This window comes from Miscanthus floridulus, chromosome 9, assembly GCF_019320115.1.
Source record: "Miscanthus floridulus cultivar M001 chromosome 9, ASM1932011v1, whole genome shotgun sequence".
Lineage (NCBI taxonomy): Eukaryota > Viridiplantae > Streptophyta > Magnoliopsida > Poales > Poaceae > Miscanthus > Miscanthus floridulus.
In genome coordinates this window covers 131266361-131290188 of record NC_089588.1, presented here as the reverse complement: position 1 = coordinate 131290188, position 23828 = coordinate 131266361, and the positions used below count along the sequence as shown (strand labels likewise).

Sequence of the window (23828 nt, the reverse complement as noted above, 5' to 3'; positions counted from 1 at the left end):
AAGGCTACCGTTCTCGAAGACGGCAAATTACCGCACGGCAGAGACCCTTGAGCTGGTCCATGGTGACCTCTGTGGGCCAATCACGCCAGCCACAAACGATGGTCGACGGTACTTTCTCCTGCTCATGGATGATTGCAGTCGCTATATGTGGCTACAACTCCTGACGAGCAAGGATGAGGCGGCGACAGCGATCAAGAAGTTCAAGACGCACGCGGAGACAAGGTGGTTGTCTCATGCCTGGCTGGGAGGCAAGCTGCGTGTGTTAAGGAATGACCATGGCGGCGAATTCACTTCGGTAGAGTTCCCTGCGTACTGCGTGGATCAGGATGTGGTGTGACACCATACCGCGCCATACTCGCCACAACAGAATGGCGTGGTAGAGCGGCGGAACCAGATGATGGTTGGCATGGCTCGATCCCTGATGAAGGCCAAGGGCATGCCGGCAAGATTGTGGGGTGAGGCGGTGACCATGGTGGTGTTCATCGTCAACCGTGCGCCCACCAAGGCCCTAAAGGGCAAGACGCCGTGCAAGGCTTGGCATGGACACAAGCCAAATGTGTCTTTCCTCAGAAGATTTGGTTGACGTGCTTGCTCCTGCTCGCTCGGGCAGCACCTAGCACCTCGACGAGCCTCTCCCGCTTCACCTCAGGCTCCAATTAGACGCCTTGCCACCACCAACCTCCAGACCAGTGCAATGAATCCACCGCACCCAGATCTGCGGTGTATGAGACGCTTAAGTCACAGTATGACTGCGGGGCTTTCATTTCAATTGGTCGGTATTATGACTTGGTAAAAGTTTTCATGGATATTCTCTTTCATCTTGACGGTGAAAAGCATAAGGACATTCACAACACTCGAAGAGGCCTCGAGCTCCTCATTCACCGACTTCGAGAATTCCTGAAGAAAAAGAGGTAACACAGACACTCAATTCTAAATTGTAATTAGCCAGTGCCTTTTAAGATATTGCTTCACAGTTACTCGATGCTACACTATGTTGTAGGTTATACTAAAAATGTTATCTCCACATCATTTATGCCAGAGTACTTCTTGAGATTGATTTTCTCCACTCCATGCATACAAGAAATGCATTTATCCAGTAGTCTCTACCTAACAGCTTCTAGTTCATTTTTTAAGCATGTTGCTTTTAGACTACTATAAAAGGGCAATGCATTTAGCACTTCTAAACATCATAGTTTAAGTAAATTTGTAAACATTTCCAATTATGAATTGAGCTTAGATTTTGAAAACGTGTTTCATATCTGAAACTATAAATCTTAGGAAAAGCACATTTTTAGGGTGTCACCTATGTTTGCAACATGCCTATAGATGTTCTGTATAATAAATTAACTTCTTACATATGTAGTTTTCTTCAAATAGGCCCTTTGGTGTGTAGTTTCCATAAATATCACTACTAGAATCCCGAATTACCTTGAGTGCCAAAAAATACAAAGGAAAATATTAGAACCACAAAGGAAATAATCCTTGAACATTAACCATCAAGCAAATTCCGTCATGTATTTTATTTTTACTAGCGCGATCATGTGTTTTATGTGTCATGCGGACTTCCTTTAATCATAGCAAATTTCTTGCGTCTGCAGAAGGTCAAACTTTACTAACCAATGGTTCTTCCACTTTGGTGTGGATAGGTATTTTATTGTTTTTGATGATGTATGGGAGGTACGCACTTGGGAAGGAATCGAACTAACTCTCGTTGAGAATAATCTTGGAAGTAAAGTAATCACAACTACTCATAATTTTGATGTTGCCAAAGCATCTGGTAAGGTTTACAAGCTAAAGCCACTTTCCTATGATGACTCCATGAAATTATTTTATACAAGGTTATCTGGTGCAGACCGAAAGTTCCATGAAATTTATGAGAAAATTCTAAAGAAATGTGCTGGTATACCATTAACAATCATCACAATGGCTAGTTTGTTGGCCGGTAAACCATAGTGTGAATGGTCAATGCTCTACAGCTCTATTGGTTTGGACACTGAAGGTAATAGGGAAGCTGAAGATACTATGACAATACTCTCATTTAGCTACTATGATCTCCCTCCAAATTTGAGCACATGCTTACTATATCTAAGTACATATCCATAAGACTACGAGATCAAAAAGGATTCTTTGATATGGAAATGGATAGCCGAAGGATTTATCAATCCAGATCAAGGAAAAACATTATTTGATAGATACTTCAATGATCTCATTAATAGAAGCTTGCTGATCCAGGTAGTGGAGGCATGGGATGGCAGAGTATCAGGCTGTCGTATTCATGATATGGTTCTTGATATGATGCGTAAGCTTGCATTTGAAGAAAACTTTATTGCTCTGTTAGGTGATAATATTGAAGCAACAGCTGGACGAAGCAGCAACTTTCCCAGGCATGGGCGCGGCCACCCGGCCGCTGCAGGCGCACGCGGGCTTAGTCGGCCGCCAACGTCCCTGGAGCCACAGATCCGGCCGCGGCCACTCCATGCTGGCGCGGGACGCGGGCACGGTCCCGTCGGCCATGAGCCAGGCGCGGGTGCGACCCAGGCTAGAGCAATCTGTTTACAGATGAGAATTGGGTGACATGGTTAAGCTAATGACGCTGATTTGGTATAAAATATAGTATTTTAATATATTTGGTTAAACTTGAAATTGTTTCACGTATCAAAATATGAGACCTGGAGAAAGTGCATACTAAAAAAGTTACTGACAGCGCACAGTGGCTGCTCATTCAAGTACATAAATGCTGCGGAAGTGCGGAACACAAGTTACAAGTTGGCATAGAGCTGACGATGATAGAAACTTCGATGTGTGAATGTGTGATGAGCATTCACGGTGTAACATCCCGGCTCAGGACTTAATAGGATTAATAGAATACTTATACCAAAAAGTTGCAACTTCTTTTCTGGAAGTCTATCTCTTAAGAACTCCAAGGTTAAGCCTCTTAAGAACTCCAAGGTTAAGCGTGCTTGGCCTAGAGCGATGGGTGACTGACCGGGAAGTTCTTCCCGGGGGCGCATGAGTGAGGACAAAGTGCACAGAAAAGACTGGTGTTGGTCTGTGGGGCAGTCTATATCCTAGGAAAGCTACCAGATGTAAGCGGGCCTAGCCTCGGAGAGGTGGGACGTTACAGAATGGTATCAGAGTCGACTCTCGCGGTTTCACGGGCTCGTGTGTCGTAGTTGCGCGGGCATGGTGCGCATGGCTGGTGTGGATCCAGCGTGGTCACACAGCATGGCACATGCGCTGGCACTGGACACACGGACGTGGCTAAGAGGGGACGTTCCTGGCTTGCGATTGATCGACGAGGACGTCGATCTCTTAAGGGGGTGAGGATGTAACACCCCGGCTCAGGGCTTAATAGAATTAATAAGATACTCGTACCAACAAGTTGCAACTTCTCGTGCTTGGCCTAGAGCGATGGGTGACCGACCGGGAAGTTCTTCCCGGGGGCGCATGAGTGAGGACAAAGTGCGCAGAAAAGACTGGTGTTGGTCTGTGAGGGCAGTCTATGTCCTAAGAAAGCTACCAGATATAAGCGGGTCTAGCCTCGGAGAGGTGGGACGTTACACACGGGACTGAATTTATTCAGGGCGCATGAGTGAGGACAAAGTGCGCAGTCTTTTACACACGGGACTGAATTTATTCAGGGCGCATGAGTGAGGACAAAGTACGCAGAAAAGACTGGTGTTGGTCTGTGAGGGTAGTTTATATCCTAGAAAAGCTACCAGATGTAAGCGGACCTAGCCTCGGAGAGGTGGGACGTTACACACGGGACTGAATTTATTCAGTCTAATGGTGAAGTCTCCTCCTACACAGTGTTTCTATCTGACTTAATTGGCTTGCGTGTGAACGAGATCCCCTGCGATGGATCAGCATGACAAAAGCGTATAAACGCACATACTAGTTTGTCATGACCCAGCATGCCACTGCACTCTGATCTAAACTGAAGGCAATAATAGAGGACAGGGGCAGAGGTCCGCAAGTCAAGTCGTCGGCCCCCACTCACGGCGGAGCAGCATATGTTGTGCTCATCACTCATCAGTGCCATCTCTAAAGACACCTGCAGTCTCAGCCTCTCAGATGCCAATGAGTTTTAACTCGGTAGTGTGAGCAAAGGTTGGTCTAGAGAGTGGATCGGCGAAGGTGTGAGCTCTCTACGCCCAGCCACCAGCAAGCATGCCTCACTCCATCTAGAGCCTTGCCACCACCACTACGAAATCGCTACGCAATGGTCTGAACCAACCAAGAGATCAAGAAGCATGAGTGTGGTGACGGGGGCGCTGGGAAGCCTCGGCCCCAAGCTTCTTCAGCTGCTCCATGGTGAGTACAAGCTCCACAAGGGTGTGAGGAAGCAAGTGGAGTCGCTCTCCCGCGAGCTGGACAGCATCTACCCTTTCCTCCACAAGGTCTCAGATGTGCCATGGGACCGGCTAGATGATCAGGTCAAGGTGTGGGCACGCGAGGTCAGGGAGGCATCCTACGACATGGAGGATGTCCTCGACACCTTCCTCGTTCGCGTCGACGGCGGAAAGAACAACTCCGACTCCAGCAGCCTCAAACTTGCCATGACGAAGCTGGGTGAGCTGTTCAGCAAGGCCAAGGCTCGCCGTGATATTGCAGCAAAGATCAAGGACATAACAAAGCGTCTCGAGGAGGTAGCCAACAATCGTCAGAAGTACAAACTTGATGAGATTATGTGCAAGCCACTCGCAGCAACGTCAACTATCGCAGCAACGTCAACTATTGATCCCCGCCTTAAAGCTATGTACAAAGAAGTGACACAACTTATTGGCGTCGACAAGTCAAGCGACGAGCTCATGTCTATGCTGAATACATCCCAACAGGATCATGATGCCTCTGATAAGAAGATGAAGATGGTTTCAGTTGTGGGAGTTGGAGGATTGGGTAAAACCACTCTTGCCAGAGCGGTGTATGACAAGCTTAAGTCGCAGTACGACTGCGGGGCTTTCGTTTCAATCGGTCGGGATCATGACTTGGTAAAAGTTTTCAAGGATATTCTCTTTCATCTTGACAGTGAAAACCATAAGGACATTCACAACACTGAGAGAGGCGTCGAGCTCCTCATTCACCAACTCCGAGAATTCCTGAAGAAAAAGAGGTAACACAGACATCCAATTGTAAATTGGATTTAGCCTGTGCTTTTAAGATATTGCTCCTCAGTTTGTCGATGCTACACTATGTCTTATGTTATCCTAAAAATGCTATCTCCACATCATTTATGCGAGACTACTTGAGATTGATTTTCTCCACTCCATGCCCTGAGTGCTCTTTTTTTAAGTATGCAGCTTTTAGACTACTTCACTAGCTATAAAAAAGGACAATGCATTTAGCACTTCTAAGCATCATAGTTTAATTAAGTAAATTCATAAACATTTTTACGAGCTTAGATTTTGAAAATGTGTTCCTTCTGAAACTATAAATTATAGGAACAACAACGTTTTAGGGTTGCCTATGTTTGCAACATGGCCATAGATGAGTAAGTTCTGTGTAATAAAGTGTCCTTAAATATGAAGTTTTCTTCAAATAGGCCACTTGGTGTGTATAAATATCACTACTAGAATCCCGAATTACCTTGGGTGCTAAAAAAAACGCAAAGGAAAATACTAGAACCGCAAAGGAAATTATCCGTGACCATTAACCATCACAACTTCCGTCATGTGTTTTATTTTTACTAACGCGACCTTGTGTTTTATGTGTCATGCTGACTTCCTTTAATCATAGCAATTTTTTTGCTTCTGCAGAAGCTCCAAACTTTATTAACCAATGGTTCTTCCACTTTGGTGTGGATAGGTATTTTATTGTTATTGATGATGTATGGGAGGTTCGCACCTGGGAAGCAATCGAACTAGCACTTGTTGAGAATAATCATGGAAGTAAAGTAATCACAACTACTCGAAATGTTGATGTTGCCAAAGCATCTGGTGAGGTTTACAAGCAGAAACAACTTTCCTATGATGACTCCATGAAATTATTTTATACAAGGTTATCTAGACCAGACCAAAAGTTCCCTGATAACCATCCAGATGACATTTCTGAGAAAATTCTAAAGAAATGTGCTGGTATACCATTAGCAATCATCACAATGGCTAGTTTGTTGGCTGGTAAACCAGAATGCGAATGGTCAATGGTCTACAACTCTATTGGTTTTCATACTACAGATAACAGGGAAGCTGAAGATACTATGACAATACTTTCATTTAGCTACTATGATCTGCCTCCACATTTGAGGACATGCTTACTATATCTAAGTACATATCCAGAAGATTATAGGATCCAAAAGGATTCTTTGATATGGAAGTGGATAGCTGAAGGATTTATTGACGGGAAACAGGGAACAAGATTATTTGAGCTTGGAGAAAGATACTTCAATGATCTCATTAATAGAAGCTTGATCCAGCCAGTGGAGAATGGGTGGAATGGCAGAGTAGAAAGCTGTCGTGTTCATGATATGGTTCTTGATCTGATGCGTAAGCTTTCATTTGATGAAAACTTTATTGCTATATTAGGTGATAATGTTGAAGGAACACCTGCACCAAGCAGTGTCCGTCGGTTAGCCAACCAAAACAGAATAGCGAAGCACATTAATTCTGACACAATGGTTACTGGGATGCCAAAAGTGAGGTCATATACCGCATTCAAGTGTTTTATTGATAGTCAGGACCAGTTTTTGAGATTTAAACTTTTGCGCGTGCTGGACATAGTACACTGTAGCTTTGAGAAAGGTTGCCACCTTGAGCATCTTGGTGATTTACTTCACTTGAGGTACCTTAGGATAAGATTCAACGGTAGTTCCCCTGAGCTCCCCATACAACTAGGGAATCTGAAGTTACTGCAAACACTCGATGTGGAGGGAACATTGCCAGCAAGCATTGTGCACCTAACAGAGCTGGTCCGGCTATGTGCTGACAAAAAGGTACCGGATGGGATTGGGAAGCTGGTTTCCCTGGAGGAGCTAAGAATAATAAAAGGTTGCAGTGACAAGGCGTTGAAATTTTTGAAAGAGCTTGACAGCCTGCGAGAACTGAGGGTGCTTGAATTTGCCACTTATGATGGGGCGGACCAGAGCATGCAGAGAGATTTTGTGAAGTCTCTAAGCAATATGCAAAAGCTCCAGCATATAGATGTGTACGATTCACCTTGGCTTGCGGATACAGCCATGTGGGAAGCAGCAGGCTTTGTGCTCCCACGACCTCTCCATTATTTGGGATGGCATGCAATTAGATTTTCCAAATTGCCGTCATGCATTAATCCATCAGCTCTTCCCATCCTGGCCCACTTGCAGCTGTTTGTGATTACTATGGATGAGCAGGATCTGAAACTCCTTGCTAGGTTACCAGCGCTCTATTATCTCGACCTGACAACAGAGTCCACGGTAACAGCAAGCAATATTAACGCCGGTGATCGCAGCTTCTTCCAAAAGTTGACGCACTTCGTTACCAATGCAATGGTGCAGTTTGAGCAGGCCAACGAGGGGGACACTAGCATTTCATTGCATATGTGGAATGGAGAGGATGCTATGCCCTTTGCCTCTAGAAAAGGCAACAAATCCAGAAAAGTTGTACCATCTGGCGTGATGCCAAATCTTCAAGTGCTTTATTTTAATGTCCATTTGCGGGCCCTAAAAGATAACTACAGTGACTACTATGGGAATATTGGCTTGGAGTACCTGCCTTCCCTTCGGGAACTGAAAGGGCGGATCGACCATGAAGACGTGCCTGTTGCGGAGAGCAATGCTGTGTTGGTTGCACTAAGAGACGCATGCAACGTCCATCCCAACCATCCCACGTTACAGTTCTGTCTCCATTTATTACGATAATAATCAGGTACGACGAGAATTTTGTAGTTCCGATCAAATTAATATCTCATTTTTTGTTTCTATCTTGTCAACACTTGCTTGTCTCTACTTAATTAATTATTAGCTTTATGAGAATTTTCAGCTGGAAGACGATAATGTGTCTTAAAGAGATACGAATTTGAATCTGCAAGCCTACAGTGTATGTAAGTACTCTCTCCACCCTGTTCTGTTCTATTCTAGCTGATGGTGTCACTGTTGCTGCTCATGCGTGTCAGCCATTCGAGTGCTTCTGAGTTTTTGGGAGTTCACGGATTTGGAAATTGGGTTAACCTAATTTCCGTCAAACAAATAACTTTATGATTCCCGAGTCCTTACTACATAGAATGGACCGTCGCATTTCCAATAAGCAAATACATGCATGCCGACATCTATGTTGATGTATGAACTACATTTTTGTTTCGGAAGGGCGAGTTCTAATAAGCAAATAACTTTATGCCGACATGTATGTATGAAACTACCAAACGTATTTAAGCAGATACCGATTTTTCATTGAATCCGTTATACAGCGGACGTAGGTATGCCTGCACCAACTCTGTTTCTGGCCACCAGTGGATACTCTGTTTTCCACTGACCACCTGTGAGTCTGTGACACGTCCTTCTATGATTATTTACTACGAAGTAAGCACTTTTGTCATCGGATAATTTATGGTTGTAAGCGTAATATGTACAGAAGATTAAGTAGAATTATTGACGAACTTGCTTTCTCTCGTAGATTAGTTTTCCTGATCCAAGTTTCTGCTTGGACCGTAATATGTACAGAAGATTAGCTCAAATGGTGTACAGAAGATTAGCTCAAATGGTGTCGGCTTCAATGCTTCAGAGTCCACGTCAGCCCATCGACACAAGTTCACTCGACTTCGAGCCAGACTGTGCCGGCTCTTATGTTCACCCGATCTATTTTCTATTCGAATAAATATGCTGTATCAAAGTTTCAGTGTACTCCGCTGCTATTAGAACCTGCTGCAACATTTTTCCACACGACGCATTTGCCCGCTGGGATGCTGGATCCAGGCATGGAACAAGAGAACAGAGAATGCAGCCATGGAGCCGGCAGACCCGGTAGAGGTCGAAAACATATCATTTTTATTTAGAAATGGTAATTTCTCCGATATGGCTTAAACCTCTAGACACGGTGGTTAAAAATAGTGCAACCGCATAGGCGAAAATAGAGTGGACTAAAATTTTTAGACACAAGGTCTCTAGAGTCTAGACACGGCGCGATCCAAAAATTTTAGCTGCGTCATGGCCATGGCTAAGCACCTAAGCCTACCAGAGCCGCGCCGCAGATTAATTAGCCGCGGAGACGAGACACGGAGGTGGATAACAGCCGTTCCGTTGGTATGGGTCTTCATCCCGTGGGATTACAGTTCAGTAACAAATGTGATTGCTGGCCCATGGGCCACGTCGGCCCCCGTGGCGAGAACAGCAGGCCAATGGGTATGTGCGATATATACTCATTGCTAAAAAAGAAGAAGATGTGCGATATATACTCAGTATATAATAAGTAGGATGCTGCTGATCATCTACAGATCTTCTATATAACACACAAGAGAAATTGAAGTGGACCGGAGAAGGAGTCAAGCTGAAAACTTACAAGTACTGTTTTTCCGGGTGTCAGAGTGGTTATTCCTAAGTCACAACTTAAATAAAAAGGGTTTGCTCAGCCTCAATTACAGAACTGGAAACACAGAGCATATCCCATATATAGTTTAAACTGGATGGAAATAGTACTTTCTGGGAAAATATGTGGTGGAAAGCAAAAATACACAAAGTCCAAACCGGTGTCAGCAAAAGGCAACCCATCATCTACGTACATTCATTTGGGGTCTCGTCTCTTGATCTCGAGTCTATTGAGCATTTGTTTTTTGGGCTGCTGCCAACTCTTTGTCGCCGTTTAGAATGTCAAGAACCTCCGTCATGGTGGACAGTCTGCTGGATTCTCGAAGGCCATCTCGCAAGCCTCCCTAGGCATCTTCACCATTCTGTTCCTTAATGGTAAATCTTGGAGTCCTGACATAGAACCAGTAGTGGTACCAATCGTTGCTCCAGCGATTACGCTGAGCATAAGCAATCAAATACCTTTTCCTGGCCCTTCGAAAGTCCGCTTGGGCATAAAAGGTACAAATGGCAAACTGCTCCTCCTTCGTCCGGCCTTTGACCGTGATCCGCTTCAGCTGACGCTGAAGCTCATAATGCGCGCAAAAGCAGTCAATATCAGCATCCGACATTGATGGTGAGGCTTGCCCAATAGAACTTTGCCAAAGCCAAAATCCCATTTGGAGTCAACTGATGCAGTTGCACAGAGAAGGCCTCCAGCACATCCTTCACAAACCTTACCCATGGCATGCGCAGGGCCACAATAAAGAAGTCACGTTGGCACAGACTCACCCTTCGGAGCCGTAGCCCGGCCTGCGGCAAACCATCCAAGCTCAGCATACTTCTTCACATCCGCCTCAAAGGTGAGCGAAGGACCAAACTCGAAAGCCTTCGCATATTCATCCTTGCCTTAGCCAGTCTTGCTACCGCCTTTGATTAGATCCTTAGGGCTGGCCTCAACATCGCTCAAAGCTTTTCCAAATGTTGAGCCCTGGCACTCGCCATCAAGGATTGCTCGAAATATAAATTCCACTCCTGAACCTTCACGTTAGAAAGCCTAGACCAAGGACCACAGCAACAAAATGTAGCCACTTCCAACAAATGCGATGAAGGATCTCTAAAAACAAAGGCAGAAACAAAAAAGCTGGATCTTTAACCGCAGGGAATGTGACAGGGGGTGCCTCCGATCTACCACCCAAATAACTTTAAACAGTGCCCCAACTAAAGGTCCAACTTCCACCATGTCACGATCAAACTCCTGTCCATTTGTTTCAACAGTAAAACACTAAGGAAACCAACCACTTCAAAAGTGAACGCGGCGCAAGTCTGACACAAGAGAGCCCGGAGAGGGAGGTGGTAAGAGAACCCTCGAACTCGAAGGCAAGCGTAAGATTTGAGGATCAGGCTCACCTATGTCAAACCTCACCCTCGAAGAAGGATCTATTGGGGAGCGAAGCCTCCGGCCTAAGGGTTCGCTAACCACGGCTAACAAGCGCCATGCAGGTGTTGTGAATGCAGGAGCATCGACGAAGGCAAGATGGTCCTTCGGTGAGGACCTGCGTGAGTCGAGCCACAGGCCGGCGGCGAAGGCAAGGAGAACCTTCAGTGGGGACCCACGTGAGCCGAGCGGCAAGCTAACGGCGAAGGCAAGGCGGACCTTCGTCAAAGGACCCGTGCAAGCCAAAGCGACGGAGTGACAGATGAAGGCTAGGTGAGTCTTCAGTAGAGACTTCCAGGGCGAGCCTTCGTGTTGAAATCCCGAGGATCCCAGGCAGCCTCGGGAGAAACCAGTAGGCTAAGCCCATCTTCATTTCTTCTAGATACAATAGGCAACAGGTCCGCCAATTACTAGAGAAGGAAGCCCTTGTAGCGGAGGCCCATAAATCAGGCTAGACTACTTGATGAGCCTAGGGTTTTAACTCGACAAGGGCCCAATAGAGAAGGTTGTTGTGTATGTAAATGTCGCTAAATCCCTCGGCGTTGGTGTACTCCGTAAAAGGGGGAATATGCCAGAATATCTGTAGCAGGCGAGGGGCTTTTGTGTACTTGTGAACATGTATAGCCGTACCCATTAAACGGGGGACTTGAGCCCCAAGAAAGATAGATCAGTTGGCACACCACCCAAGGAACTATTGTCTCAATAATTGTGTTGGAGTGAGTGAAGCCACTCGGTTGAGGACCATTGCCTTATCTCGTTCCTTCCATTCATTTTCCTGGGCCCCCTCATTCCTTCCCGCTGGGATCCCTCAATTCCAACAGGTCCTCCAAATCCTAGAGCCAGCCCTACAGTCATTTGTGAGTATAAATAGATAGCTATCCCATCTTTTTATATCAACATTTCGTAACTTTGTTTCGAATATTTCTTCCCCTAAATGATTTTAATTGAAAAACATTTTAACTACAAAGTTTTAAATCGTATCAAGCACTATAACTTTGGTATAAGATAAGTCCCCATTCGAGATTGTTTGAAAATTTCAAAAAAAAATTGAATATAGAAATATGTCAATTTAAAACAAATATTTAAGACTCTGAATAACTTCAAATAGAAAACTTTTGAACAAATAGCTTGTTGATTGGGTCGACTACTACAACTTTGGTACTAACCATGTGATTATTCAAGGTCGTTTGGACATTATAAATTTTGGATTTCAATATCAATGAATTTAAAACAAATATTTGGCCCTCTAAATAACTTCAATTCAAAAACTTTTCAACTACAAAGTTCAAGATTGTAGAGACAGACTTTGATATAGATCATGTCCACATCCAATGTTTTTTGAAAAGTTTTAAAATAAAATTTCAAAACCTTTGACTAACAATATTTTGGGACTCTAAATAGTTCCAAATAAAAAAACTTATATAGTATATAGTTGTAGGTCGTGTGGAGGGCTATAATTTTGATATAAAGTTTGTTGTCATCCAACGTCATATGAAAAAGTTATGAACTCTATTTAGATGTAACTATTAAGATGCCCACATGCGTTAATTATTAACGTCGATTTTTAGAGATCCACCCTTATTAGAATGTCCGCCTTTGTTAATGGCTATTGTTACAGACAAACTTCTTATGATGGCTGCCTCTGTTAACTGATTCATGACAGATCGAGACAAACGTCCTAAGTCGACCGCCTTTATAAATCGACGATTAACTGAGAGACGAATGTTTGCCTAGAGGCCACTAGGCGGTCCCCATATACATGTGCCTATGTTATATTAATCAAAGAGGTTGTCCGAAAATTATTTTTCTAGTAGTACGAACTATTGATATCTGATCATCATTGCTGCCTGGACTCCACTAGGCTTAGAGACACACAATGCTCCCTGGAGAAGGCTTGGTATGCTGATTCGTTTGGTTTGGAACGGGGCTAATGGATTGGTTTCTAATTTGGCCTGACTTGGTTCAGTTAATACTAAAGGTTGCAGGTAATATGTTGGATTCGTTTGGGTGTACTGGAAGGCACGCTTGTTTTGGTTTGGTTTCGGGTAGGATATAATTGATGCTTTTGGGTGGTTACACAATGGTACGAGAATATGAGATTTATTTCGGTGAACCATAGGCCACTTGCTTGTCTACCCTGAGTTGGGATTTGGACTGTTTTAGCTGATGGGTTGAGCTGACACTAACATGCAAAACAGAAAAATAGTTGGTTTATTTGGGGCTCTGAATGTATAATTTGAGGTTGTTTGGTTAAATTTCTGCACTAGTGGAGTAATGGCGTGCATTGTGTCACTTGTGCTGTGCATGCTTGAGATAGTTTTTGGTTGGCTCAGTTAGGATTTCAAGCCATTATTAGTAGCACTTCAGCAGGGGGAAACCAAAAGGACAAAGCCATCAACCAAGCCCTGCGCCTCAGGCTCTCATCCTAGCTCTCAGTAGAACGCAATAATGGAGCAGCCTGCAGTGGAGAGGACGACGCGGTAGTGGTGGTGCCCTGTGCGGCCACCAAGTCAAGTCGCCGGCCCCCATTCACAGGCGGAGTAGGCTGGCTCTGCATGAATGATGTGTTGCATTATTTTTTTTTCCAATCCTTATTCGTCTATTTTATATTTTTACTCCTTGTCTAGAATATATACTATATTTTTTTAACCGGGAATAGCATTCACATCAATATTGTGCACATAACTAAGATGTTATTTTGCTGAATCAAAATTTTATTTCATGGATTCTTTCATTTGTTTTCATTTCTACTAGATTGCCATATTATTCTCTTATAAACTGGAATATCATTTTCCAAAACCTACAATAGTATTTTCATGTAAAAGGAATCTTGTTCCCTACAACTTGGATAGTTTTCTCCAGGACTGATATATTGTTGTCCTGGACTCAGAATATTTTTCTCCTAAACATGAATTATTAATCTCCAAAATTTAGAATACTAAACTCAAATCACCCGCCTTCGAGGCTTATTACAAGTCAGACTGTAGCACTTGGGGAGGGGTAATTGAGATTTGGGCGCACGGTAAGACACACATGCATGCTTCTCTACCGTCGCTTGGGAATTGGTTTCAACTGATGGGCTGAACTCACGGAGTGAAAAATACCTTGGTTTATTTCGGGGTGAGAAAAAAATGGATAGTTTGAGGTGGTTTGGTTTGGTTTGGTTTCTATATGCCATGTTCGCTTGGCTTATAAGCCGTACTCTTTCAGCCAACGAACGGTATTTTTCTCTCACAATAAATTAGCCAACAGTACTTTCAGTCATGGATTATCAGCCAAGCCAACAGGGCGTATACTAGTGGAGTAATGGTGTCGATTGCGCCGGTTGTACCGTGCATTCTTAAAACGGTTTTTGGTTTGTTCAGTTAGGATTTGAAGCCATTATTAGCACTTTGGCAGGGGCTAACCCAAAGGCTAAAGGCTGCTCTCTGGCTCTCAACAGGAACTTAATAGATGAGAGGTACCTATTAGAAGGAACTTAAGTTGTGGATCGGTACTAAAATTTTGTGGGCCACCAACTAAATAGGAAAAATAGAGAAAGGCTAGGGTAGTCATTTCAGATTCATATCTATTCACACGTAATGGAACAGTGGTGACCGAATCCTATCCTAACTTCCCTTTGTCTGACTTGTCTCTGACGTGCGTTTGTGGTCGCTGTCGGCGTTCTCCCTCGCCGCCGGTGTCCTTCCTCACATCTGCAGCCTCCGGGATCTAATCCTTATCTTGGACTCGATCCACTTTCAGTTCCACTCCTGCATGCACCCTAATTCATGGGGCCATGGCGGCAAGACCGCCAATAGCGCGCTCTGCCCGTCGTCGTGGCGGGATCCAACTTTCTGCATGCCGCCAGCATGCATATTTGACCTCCTTGCCTGAATTTTTTATTTTTTAGCCCTTTTTTGAAATTTTTTCATAAATATGCCCCTGGAGAAAAGATTTCAGAATCTAGACCCTTAGCTCGCGCCATCGTTGCTGGCACTGAGCTGACACATCTCGGTGCCAGCGTTCCTGGCGCCGAGCTCTTAGGCTCGAAGCTAACGTGGCGGTGACATGGCAGGAAGCTCGGCGCCAGTCACCCTGGCGCCAAGCTCGGCGCCATAGAACTTGGCACCGAGCTTGGCACCAGGGTGACTGGCGCCGAGCTTGTGTTTTAACCCCGGCCCCAATCTTCCTGCCCGAGCCTTCTTCCTCTTCTTTCTCCTCCCTCTTGGGTTTTTTTTCTCTCCCCACCTCGCCCTACCTCACGAATCGGCATATTGGACCTTGCAAACTTTGATTTGATCCGTAGATCTTTGAGAGCAAGGTATCCTCGCTCCCCTCCTAGTTTTTTCGCATCGATTCGGTATATATTAGTCAGATTTTTCAACCTACGAATCGTCATTACTTAGGGTTTCATTCTATCCCTTAATATTTGTATTATACAACCGTAGGATGATGCCAAGGCGTGGAAAAGCTAGCAAACCTAGGTAACCAAAGCGCATGTAGTTATGTTATGGGTTAATTGTTGTGCATCAAATGGGAAACCCTAGGTTTAGGGTTTAATGTTAATTGCTTTCGGTTCTTAGAACGAAATTGGTTGTATTGTAGTTATGGTTCTCATTGGCATTTATTTGTGATGTTTTGATTTTTGTTTATTAAATTACATCCGTTTTGTTAGATGCAAGAAATGTATCGGGAGGAGTTTTGGCGAAAATGGGGTCGTCCTCGAGAATTATACCCCGACGCGTCTAGCAAAGATGCCCCCGTCCCTCCTAACCTCCCTGTCCCTAACTGTGACTGTAGTTTCTCGGCCCACGTTTTTCAATCGAAACATCCGGACACAGCAGCGCGGTGCTTCTACACATGTAGTCGTTTTAATGTAAGAAATTATTTCCACTATCTTTTTTCTTTATTTGTGAAAGTATGCTACTAATATTTTGTTGGAATCACGTTGTGTACGACCATGAGGGGTGCTTTTTCTTTCAGTGGATCGATGGTGCAGACAAGTTTGATCCTAGGTACCTCCTTTTCGACGATTGGTTTAGAGGGAGACGTCCACGTGAGCACTTCAAGCGATGGGTTCCACCCCCCCTAACCCTCCGCCAATGACGGCTAAGGAGAAGCACCTAGCCGTAGTTAGACGACTCGAGGAACCTCCTCTGTGCCATTGCGGAGATCGAGCTGTGATAAACCCTGAGAATACATTAGAGTTTGTGTGTCCAAACAAGCATGAAGTAAGTGCAAAGTGTATGTGTTGAAATGTTGAGCTATATGTGTTCATGTACTAATGTCACCTTATTTAGGTGTTTTCAATAGCGAAGTGTTGTTTTAAGGAGTGGTTGTATGGTCCTAAGAACCAATGGCCGGAAGAACCGCGAAAGGTTAAGGAAAAGAAGAAAGAAAGGATAGTTTACAAAGCACCTCCTGTCATGTGCGAATGTGGTGTTAAATCCAACTATGGCCTAGTCCCTTCGGAGCTTAGAATAGGCCATTATTGCAGCCATATGATTGACTATGATGAGGTTGGTTATTTTTGTGGTAAACATGAAATCGTATTTTGTTTCTTTTGCTAAGACATATATGATATAATTTTTCGTTTGAACAGAGCACTAGGAAATGCTGGTGGGAATATTATGATGGTCAAGCTAAGTTCTTGGATGAACTGAAGGGGAGGCAAGTAATTGCATGGAAGATGGGATATGGACCTGACTAGGTCAACCTATTCATTAAACATCACAAAGAAAAGATGCGTGAGTTTGCTAGACAGCGCGGTATTTGTAACCCGATCGATGTTGGGCTTGACAAATGGGGATTGGAGAGACGGATGACGTTAGAGTAGGAGAGGGCAAGGAAGGAGGCAAGGGAGGAGACAAGAGTACAGATGCAAGTCTTAAATGAGCATGTTGTTGCATTATGTGCCAGTGAGTGCTTGAAAGCCTTTTTTCGTTGCCTGCTTTTAAATGTAATATAATCGCGTTGCTAACTGATTGTATTTTATACATGAAGGGATTGGATGCAGCGAGGAACATGCCACAGAGGTGGCTCGTGCAATGTATGAGGAAAAGATGTTAGATGAGCACAGATCGCGAGCTGGTCGCACCGTTTAATCACCGATTGTGTTGTCTGATGAGGGGGACGAGGATGAGGACGACACTGGCAGACTGAGTGAGCTCATCGCTCTAGCAGAGGCGGGCTTGCTGGCGGAGGAGGCTGAGGACGACACTAGTAGACTGAGCGAGCTCATCGCTCTAGCAGAGGCGGGCTTGCAGGCGGAGGAGGCTAAGGACGACACTGGCAGACTGAGCGAGCTCATCGCTCTAGTAGAGGCGGGCTTGCAGGCAGAGAAGGATGACGACGCGTTCTTCACTCAGGCCGCAGAGGCCGTAGATGAAGCGGAGGCCGCTTACTACAGGCGACAGGCAGGTCAGAGCAATGCAGGTGAGACTAGCCACAGCAACAGGGTTGTGGTAGAGGACTAGTACTCGGATGATGAGTTGCTTACTCAGTATGTTTCAGACTAAGGATTTGAAAGTGCATTTGCCCCCTATGTAGATTTTGGTGTATTGATGACATCCAAATTAGGGATTAATATGATCTTAATGAGATATGTCGTAGCTATTACTCAGTATGCGCTCTCCAAAGGTTTTATTTTTGTTTTTGAGTTTAGGATCCGCCGTACTATAAAGAGGGATACAAACTTAGTTGATTTGAGGAAGATAAAGTGCTCAAGCATAGAAATAAAGTCAAAAGAGAGACACTCTAGCACTCCACGGGCACGTAGAATATTTTTTAGTGATTGTTGGTGTCGGAAGTCCCGACGTAAGCTAGAACTCCCGACAGTCGGAAGTCACGACTCATGCCGGAAGTTCTGACGCCCAGTCACTTAGCCTGTGCATTGACAGTGGACGTTGGAAGTCCCGACGTGTGTCGGAACTCCCGACAGTCGGAGGTCCTGACCCAAGTCGGGAGTCCCGACCCAAGTTTGTACGATACATTTAATCTGTGTACTACATTTGTACCTTTTTAGCAGTGTAATATCATTAATGATTCATGGAAAAAAATCGCAAGAGTTTCCCTTGTTTCAGGAGCATCCACAGTTACAAACAGAGACATCATTATATAATCCAAACATTTAACCATCCAAAGAGCACAATGCAACCACAACGAACATCACAATCAACATAACATGTCCTACACAGTCCAAATAGTCCACAATGTCCATACAGTCCCAAATAGTTATAGGAAAGTAAATACAAAATCCATAATAGTGCATACTAATATCTACCACAACCCTCACTGCCTCCTAATCTTACCCTTACCCTTATGACCGAGAGCGCTCGAACCTGGAGTGTAAGGGTCACGTGGACGGCGTCGCCTAGTGCCTGGAGGCTGTGTAGGCTGAGTCGAGGGAGCATCATGGAGCTGAGAGGGGCCAAGCTCCTCGTGCCTCTGGTCCACATCGTCGTCCTCCTCATCCTCGTCCTCGTCCCCTGTAGCTGCTTGGCTAGAGGAACCTAAGCCTCCTCTGCCTGCGAAAGGAATGTACATGTCTTGCGTCGTGTATGTCTTGCAACCACAACGAGCAGCCGCACGACGTAGCCGACGTGACAGCCTCTGTTGTACAAAATTATGTTAACTGAAAGAATCTACCGTATTAATAATATGTTTGAAAGAATATTTTGAATCTTACACCTAGGAAGCTAAGCATGTAGTCGTCCCTAATTCTCGGCCGAATGCGCTCAATTTCTTCAACGGAGCATTTGAGTGTATTGCCCTGCAACAAAGTTCTCAGTAATAATACTTCTGAATAGATAGCAATAGGTTTTGTTTTCTTTTGTACAAGAATCTAACGTATTATAAGGATGATACGGCTCGAAGGTGGCACTAACTAAAATAGATAACTCTAACGCCTAATGTATTGGTATGCAACTTAACGTAGAAAAATAAGGCAATTGACTTACCACTCTGTCCAAGATCGGTCCTGCCTCCACCTGCCTTCCTGCACGAGTAGATTGGTCGTACGCCGTGTCTTCATCATCGGAGGACTCGATGTCGGCGTAGTCATCTTCTGTCCACTGTACCCTTAGCCTGCAACGTGTCGCACGTTGGTACCAAGCTTGGTACTGCCTGAACTCACGGTTCGTGTGCGGCTCGTTGTTCTCGTCCACGTTGTCGTGCATCTCCTCCCATTGCTCAATGTAGGACTGGTGGTGCTTCTCCCAGTCAAAAATCTTTTTGTTCTTCTGACGATCCAACCTGCACGTATGTCATCGTTACTTGAATCCATGTACATGTCACCATGTTAATAGAAATGGACCATCACGAGATATTTGAAATAGCAAAACACTTACTTGTGTAAGTCAACGCCAGTCGAGAACGGAGCCGTAGGCCAAAGTTATCTCACTCCAAATTGGCGTGCAACTCTATCTGGCAGGTGGAACTCGACAGCATAGAAGCCGATTAGAGGGCACCTCATCCTATAGAAGTCGTCGTCGAACCCACAAATGTTGCTCAACTGAAAAGGAAGTGCCCCCTCTCCATCTACGGCTCTCACTCCACCTGCAACATGTCCAAACAAGATGTTAGATGGTATACTAATCCATTTCAAACCAGCATGGGAAATAAAATTTACTTGCACTAGACGCCGTCAGCGTATCTAGCTCGTTTGTGAACTCAATGTACGCCTGCTCTAACCTCGCGTACGGAACCCTGACCTGGTCCCAAAGGTACGCCCACATCGGCTACCGACTTGGAGGCTGACCTTGGAACCACTCACGACGAGCTAGAACCTCTGGACGGCCAACTAGAAGACAAGCCCACATCCACAGCTGGAGCAGGTACACGCATCCACCAAGTGACGCGTTGGATGAAGTCCGACGACACCCCTTGCATAGCTGCCGATATAGAAAACCCAAGACTGCAAAGCCCCAGCTGTAGTGACCCGCCTAGTCCCAGTCACTGAGGCAGTGGACCCACATCCAGGACATAGTGTCACCCGTGGCGTCGGGGAAGAGAATGCAGGCAAATAGGTGTAGGATCCATGCCCTGTAGTAGTGTGCCCGGATATTGTTCTCCTTTTCAACCAAAGCAAATGCCAAAGGAACCAACTTGTTGTTCGCGTCACAGGATATGGCTATAAGAAGTGTGCCCTGATATTTGCCAATCAAGAACGTACCATCAATGGAGAAGACGGGACGACAGTGCCTAAAGGCCTCGGCACACTGAGGGAAGCACCAGAAAGCATGGAAGAATATTTGCCTCCCATCCTTCCATGCATTTGGTTTTGGGATATACTCATAATGCATGCCTGGATTCACCGCTTTGATTGCATTGAAAAGTACTGGCAGTTGCTCGTACCCATCCTCCCAGTCCCCATATATCATCTTCCGCGCTCGCTGCTTAGCCCTCCAAGCTTTACCATAAGTTATCACATAACCTCCATACAACGCCTCAACGGTCCTGATAATTGTCCTCACCTTCATGTTGGGTTCATCCTGCAATATTTCCATCAACCGCTTGGCAATGAGGGTAGATGTCAACTGCCGATGCCTCAGTGTCATCTCATGGTCAGCACAATTGTGTGGTCAGCACAACCGCAAGCTCGGGTGGCCGGTGAAGGGAGAGGGCGCGGGCGACGGCGGTGGTGCTCTGCTCTTGCGAGGCAGATGCGAGAGAGAGAGAGAGAGAGGGAGAAGAAGAGGGAAAGGATTGGGGCCCATACATAAGAAAGGCTTGTCGCCAGTCACCCTGGCGCCAAGCTCGGCGCCAAGATCTACGGCGCCGAGCTTGGCACCAGGGTGACTAGCGCCGAGCTTCCTGCCATGTCACGTCACGTTGGATTCGAGCCCAAGAGCTCGGCTCCAGGGATGCTGGCGCCGAGAAGTGTTAGCTCGGCACCAGCAACGATGGCGCCGAGCTAAGGGTCCAGATTCTGAAAAATCTTTTCTCCAGGGGCATATTTGTGAAAAATTTCAAAAAAAAGGGCTAAAAAATAAAAAATTCGGCCTCCTTGCAGTGCTGCAGGGCGCTTGCATTGCAAGTTTGCAACAGTACATTGTGGAGCGTGGGAGTTGGGCACGGCATGGGCTGCTGATATGATGGACAACGCTAGTTTGCATCACTGACGACGCAATGCAACGGAATTCAGGAAGACAATAAAGACATAAGTCAGGAGCTCTCAAACCATGCAAACGCAAAGGGTTATCCTACATGACTCAATTCTGTATATCTACACATCATACACTAAGATTTTTCAGAGATGGTTTTCATCACTGGACATCTCTTTGATATATGTAGATACTCATCAGTGAGTAAACATGGAAGAGAATTAGAGAATACAAATAATTCTAATGGATAATGGCTCCCAAATTCTACAAAATTTGGAATTCAGCAGTGATCATCTTCACTCTTCAGTAAGGTTCTTGAAAGTCTCCCCATCGTGCGAAGTTTTGTTCCATCCCGAAAGGATCTAACCAGTGCCATCTCATGTGAACATCTGCAACTCTGCTATATTTCATCTTACAATGTTAAGTTTGCCATTCAATTTTACCAACGATCGTAATCATACTCGTTGACAGGGTCCAAATGAACGTGCCCCCATTGTTGAGGGATAGCAAACAGCACGTAGCGTCAGGCGCTGCCGCCGTGATGACGAACACGAGCAGCGTACCAATGTTGCTCTCCGTATGGATCATGTCAGGTTGTGTATTCGTGGATGCAGGCAGCCGATGGTGGATCTCTCCACGGGACGGACGGACGACCATGAGTCCAGGACTTGCAGCAGACGAGCTGGATGGGGGTGCAGCGGCCGACGGCGGGCTACGGGCCGTGGGCCGCGGGCAGCAGGTGGGAGGCGGAGGCGGCTCGGCGATGGGGAGGAGTGCTGAGCGGACGTCGGTAGGCGGCGGATGAGCGCTCCGGCGCCACCGTCTGTTTTGTGCTACCACGGGGATTACTTACGATAATACCCTTAGTTACAATTAATTAATTAGTACGATTTAAAATCAACAGCTGACAAAATATATGTCAAGAGGAACCGCCGGTTCCTCCCGAGCATCGATGTTGTGTAGCAGAGCGCGTATGTCTGCAATCGCTGAGATGGCACATGCGAAAAGACGACACTGCCTCTGCATCGATGTTGTGCTGCATGCATTGATTTTTTACTAATGTCCTTTAATTTTTTTTTTCTTTTTAATCATTTGATTTTACTTGTTCTCTATTATTGCTACTCCGGAACAGAGTGTTTTTCTTTTCGACCTACTAGAAGATTGTTCTCCTATCTAGATTGTTATTCCCGTGAACTATAATTATTTTTATTTTTTATTTATTTCTCATCTTCTTCTTATCTTTATTTATTTATTTATTTATTTATTTCAATTGATTTCTTTTACATTCCACTCCTTGAATAGAATATTATTTTTCTATAAAGCAAGAATACTGTAGTCTTGGAACTGGAATATTATTCCCCCGAATATTGTCCTAACTAGAATATTATTCGCTCAACCATAATTTTATTTCTATTTCATTACTTCGTTTATTTAACTTTTTACACCTTGTGTGGAATATTGTTCTATGGATCTAAAATATTATTTACTTGAATCTGGAATATTATTTTCCTACAAATGGAGTATTGTTGCTTTGAGCTTGAATATTTTTTCACATACTAGAATACTATTGTCCTAAATTTGGTGTTTTATTTTTTCTAACTTGAAATATTACTAATTTCCTAATCTAGAACGTTTATTATTTCCATTGCTTTTTTCCGCTTCCTACAACTGAACCAGAATATTCATTCTCGTGATCTTGAATATTGTTCTTCTGTTCTTAGAATGTCATTCACATGAACCTACTATTTTATTCTTCTCAATCAGAAATATTATTCTCCTCCAACATAATATTATTTTTCCAAACATAGAATGTTTTTTATTGAAACTGGAATATTTTTTTGAGAGTACATGGAATATTGTTCTCCTAGCTGGAACATGACCTTCACGAATCAAAATTTTATTTCCAGTGATTCTTAATTAATATGTCTTGAACATAGAATATTGTTCGTAAATTTCATATATTATTCTACTAAACCCAGGCCCTGTTTGGATCCATATAGAAAATAACTATCTGCTAATAGTTACCACTTTTAGATAAACAGGTGCAACTAATAAAATAGGTAATTGTTAGCTAGACTTTTAGATAATAACTATCTCATTTGTTGGACCAAATTAAATAGTAGTAGCTAATAGTTATCTTAGTAGCATTTTTCATTAATTATGCATCCAAACACCCTCTAACTAAAAGTTAGCTAACAGCTAGCTAGCTAATATTAGATATGAGCTATTAACCAGTTAAATCCAAACAGGGCCTTAGATATTAGGTGTGTGTTTGGTTGGTGCCACTTAAAAACCGAGCCCAAATTTGGCATTGTCAATTTTTTGTCACCAAGTTAGTGGCCATGGATTTGGCAAGCTTTGGCTACTAAAAGTGAGTTAAGGCGGCCAAAGGAGACGGGTGCCAACTGCCAAGCCAAAATTCGGCATCCAACTAAACGATATGGGCAAAATGGGTACCTTAAATGGCCAAACTTTGACTTGGCTAGCTTGGGCACTATACTAAACGCACCCTAAAACTAACCACAATCGCAGAGAAGCACACAGGTGGCTGGCTATTGCTTGCGGCCAGGCTTCAGACCATTCAGACTGTAGTTGGCTGTACTGTGCATGCTTAAGATGGTTGAGCTGGTTCAGTTCGAATTTGAAGCCATTACTAGTGCTAACCAAAACCATTAGCCACGGCCTGTACGCCTCAAGCTCTCAGCGCAGCAGAAGGCAATAATGAAGCCGACACAAGAAGGCCCACGGCCTGCAGTGGAGATGACGACGGCACGTGGTTGGAGGAGACCTTGATCTGTGCGGCCACCGAGTCGAGTCGTCGGCCCCCATTCACCGGCGA

The 23828-nt window shown here is 44.6% G+C and overlaps 1 protein-coding gene across 6 annotated transcripts; it reads left to right on the top strand.

Annotated features, from left to right (window-relative positions):
- The first annotated feature begins 3989 nt into the window (after positions 1-3989).
- Positions 3990-15890, top strand: LOC136484283 (disease resistance protein Pik-2-like). Of its 6 annotated transcripts, none has more exons than XR_010765856.1 (4): positions 3990-5113; positions 5806-7838; positions 7953-8013; positions 15870-15890. XR_010765856.1 is itself a non-coding variant. In XM_066481529.1 (3 exons), exons 1-2 carry the CDS (start codon positions 4254-4256, stop codon positions 7829-7831), a joined length of 2886 nt encoding a protein of 961 aa, XP_066337626.1. In that variant the 5' UTR covers positions 3990-4253; the 3' UTR covers positions 7832-7838; positions 7953-8564. The 6 variants fall into 6 exon arrangements, 2 of the variants coding, with proteins under 2 accessions (XP_066337626.1, XP_066337627.1); XR_010765853.1 differs by lacking the exon at positions 15870-15890 and adding an exon at positions 8630-8892; XR_010765854.1 differs by lacking the exon at positions 15870-15890 and adding an exon at positions 8583-8892.
- The last annotated feature ends 7938 nt before the right edge of the window (positions 15891-23828 follow it).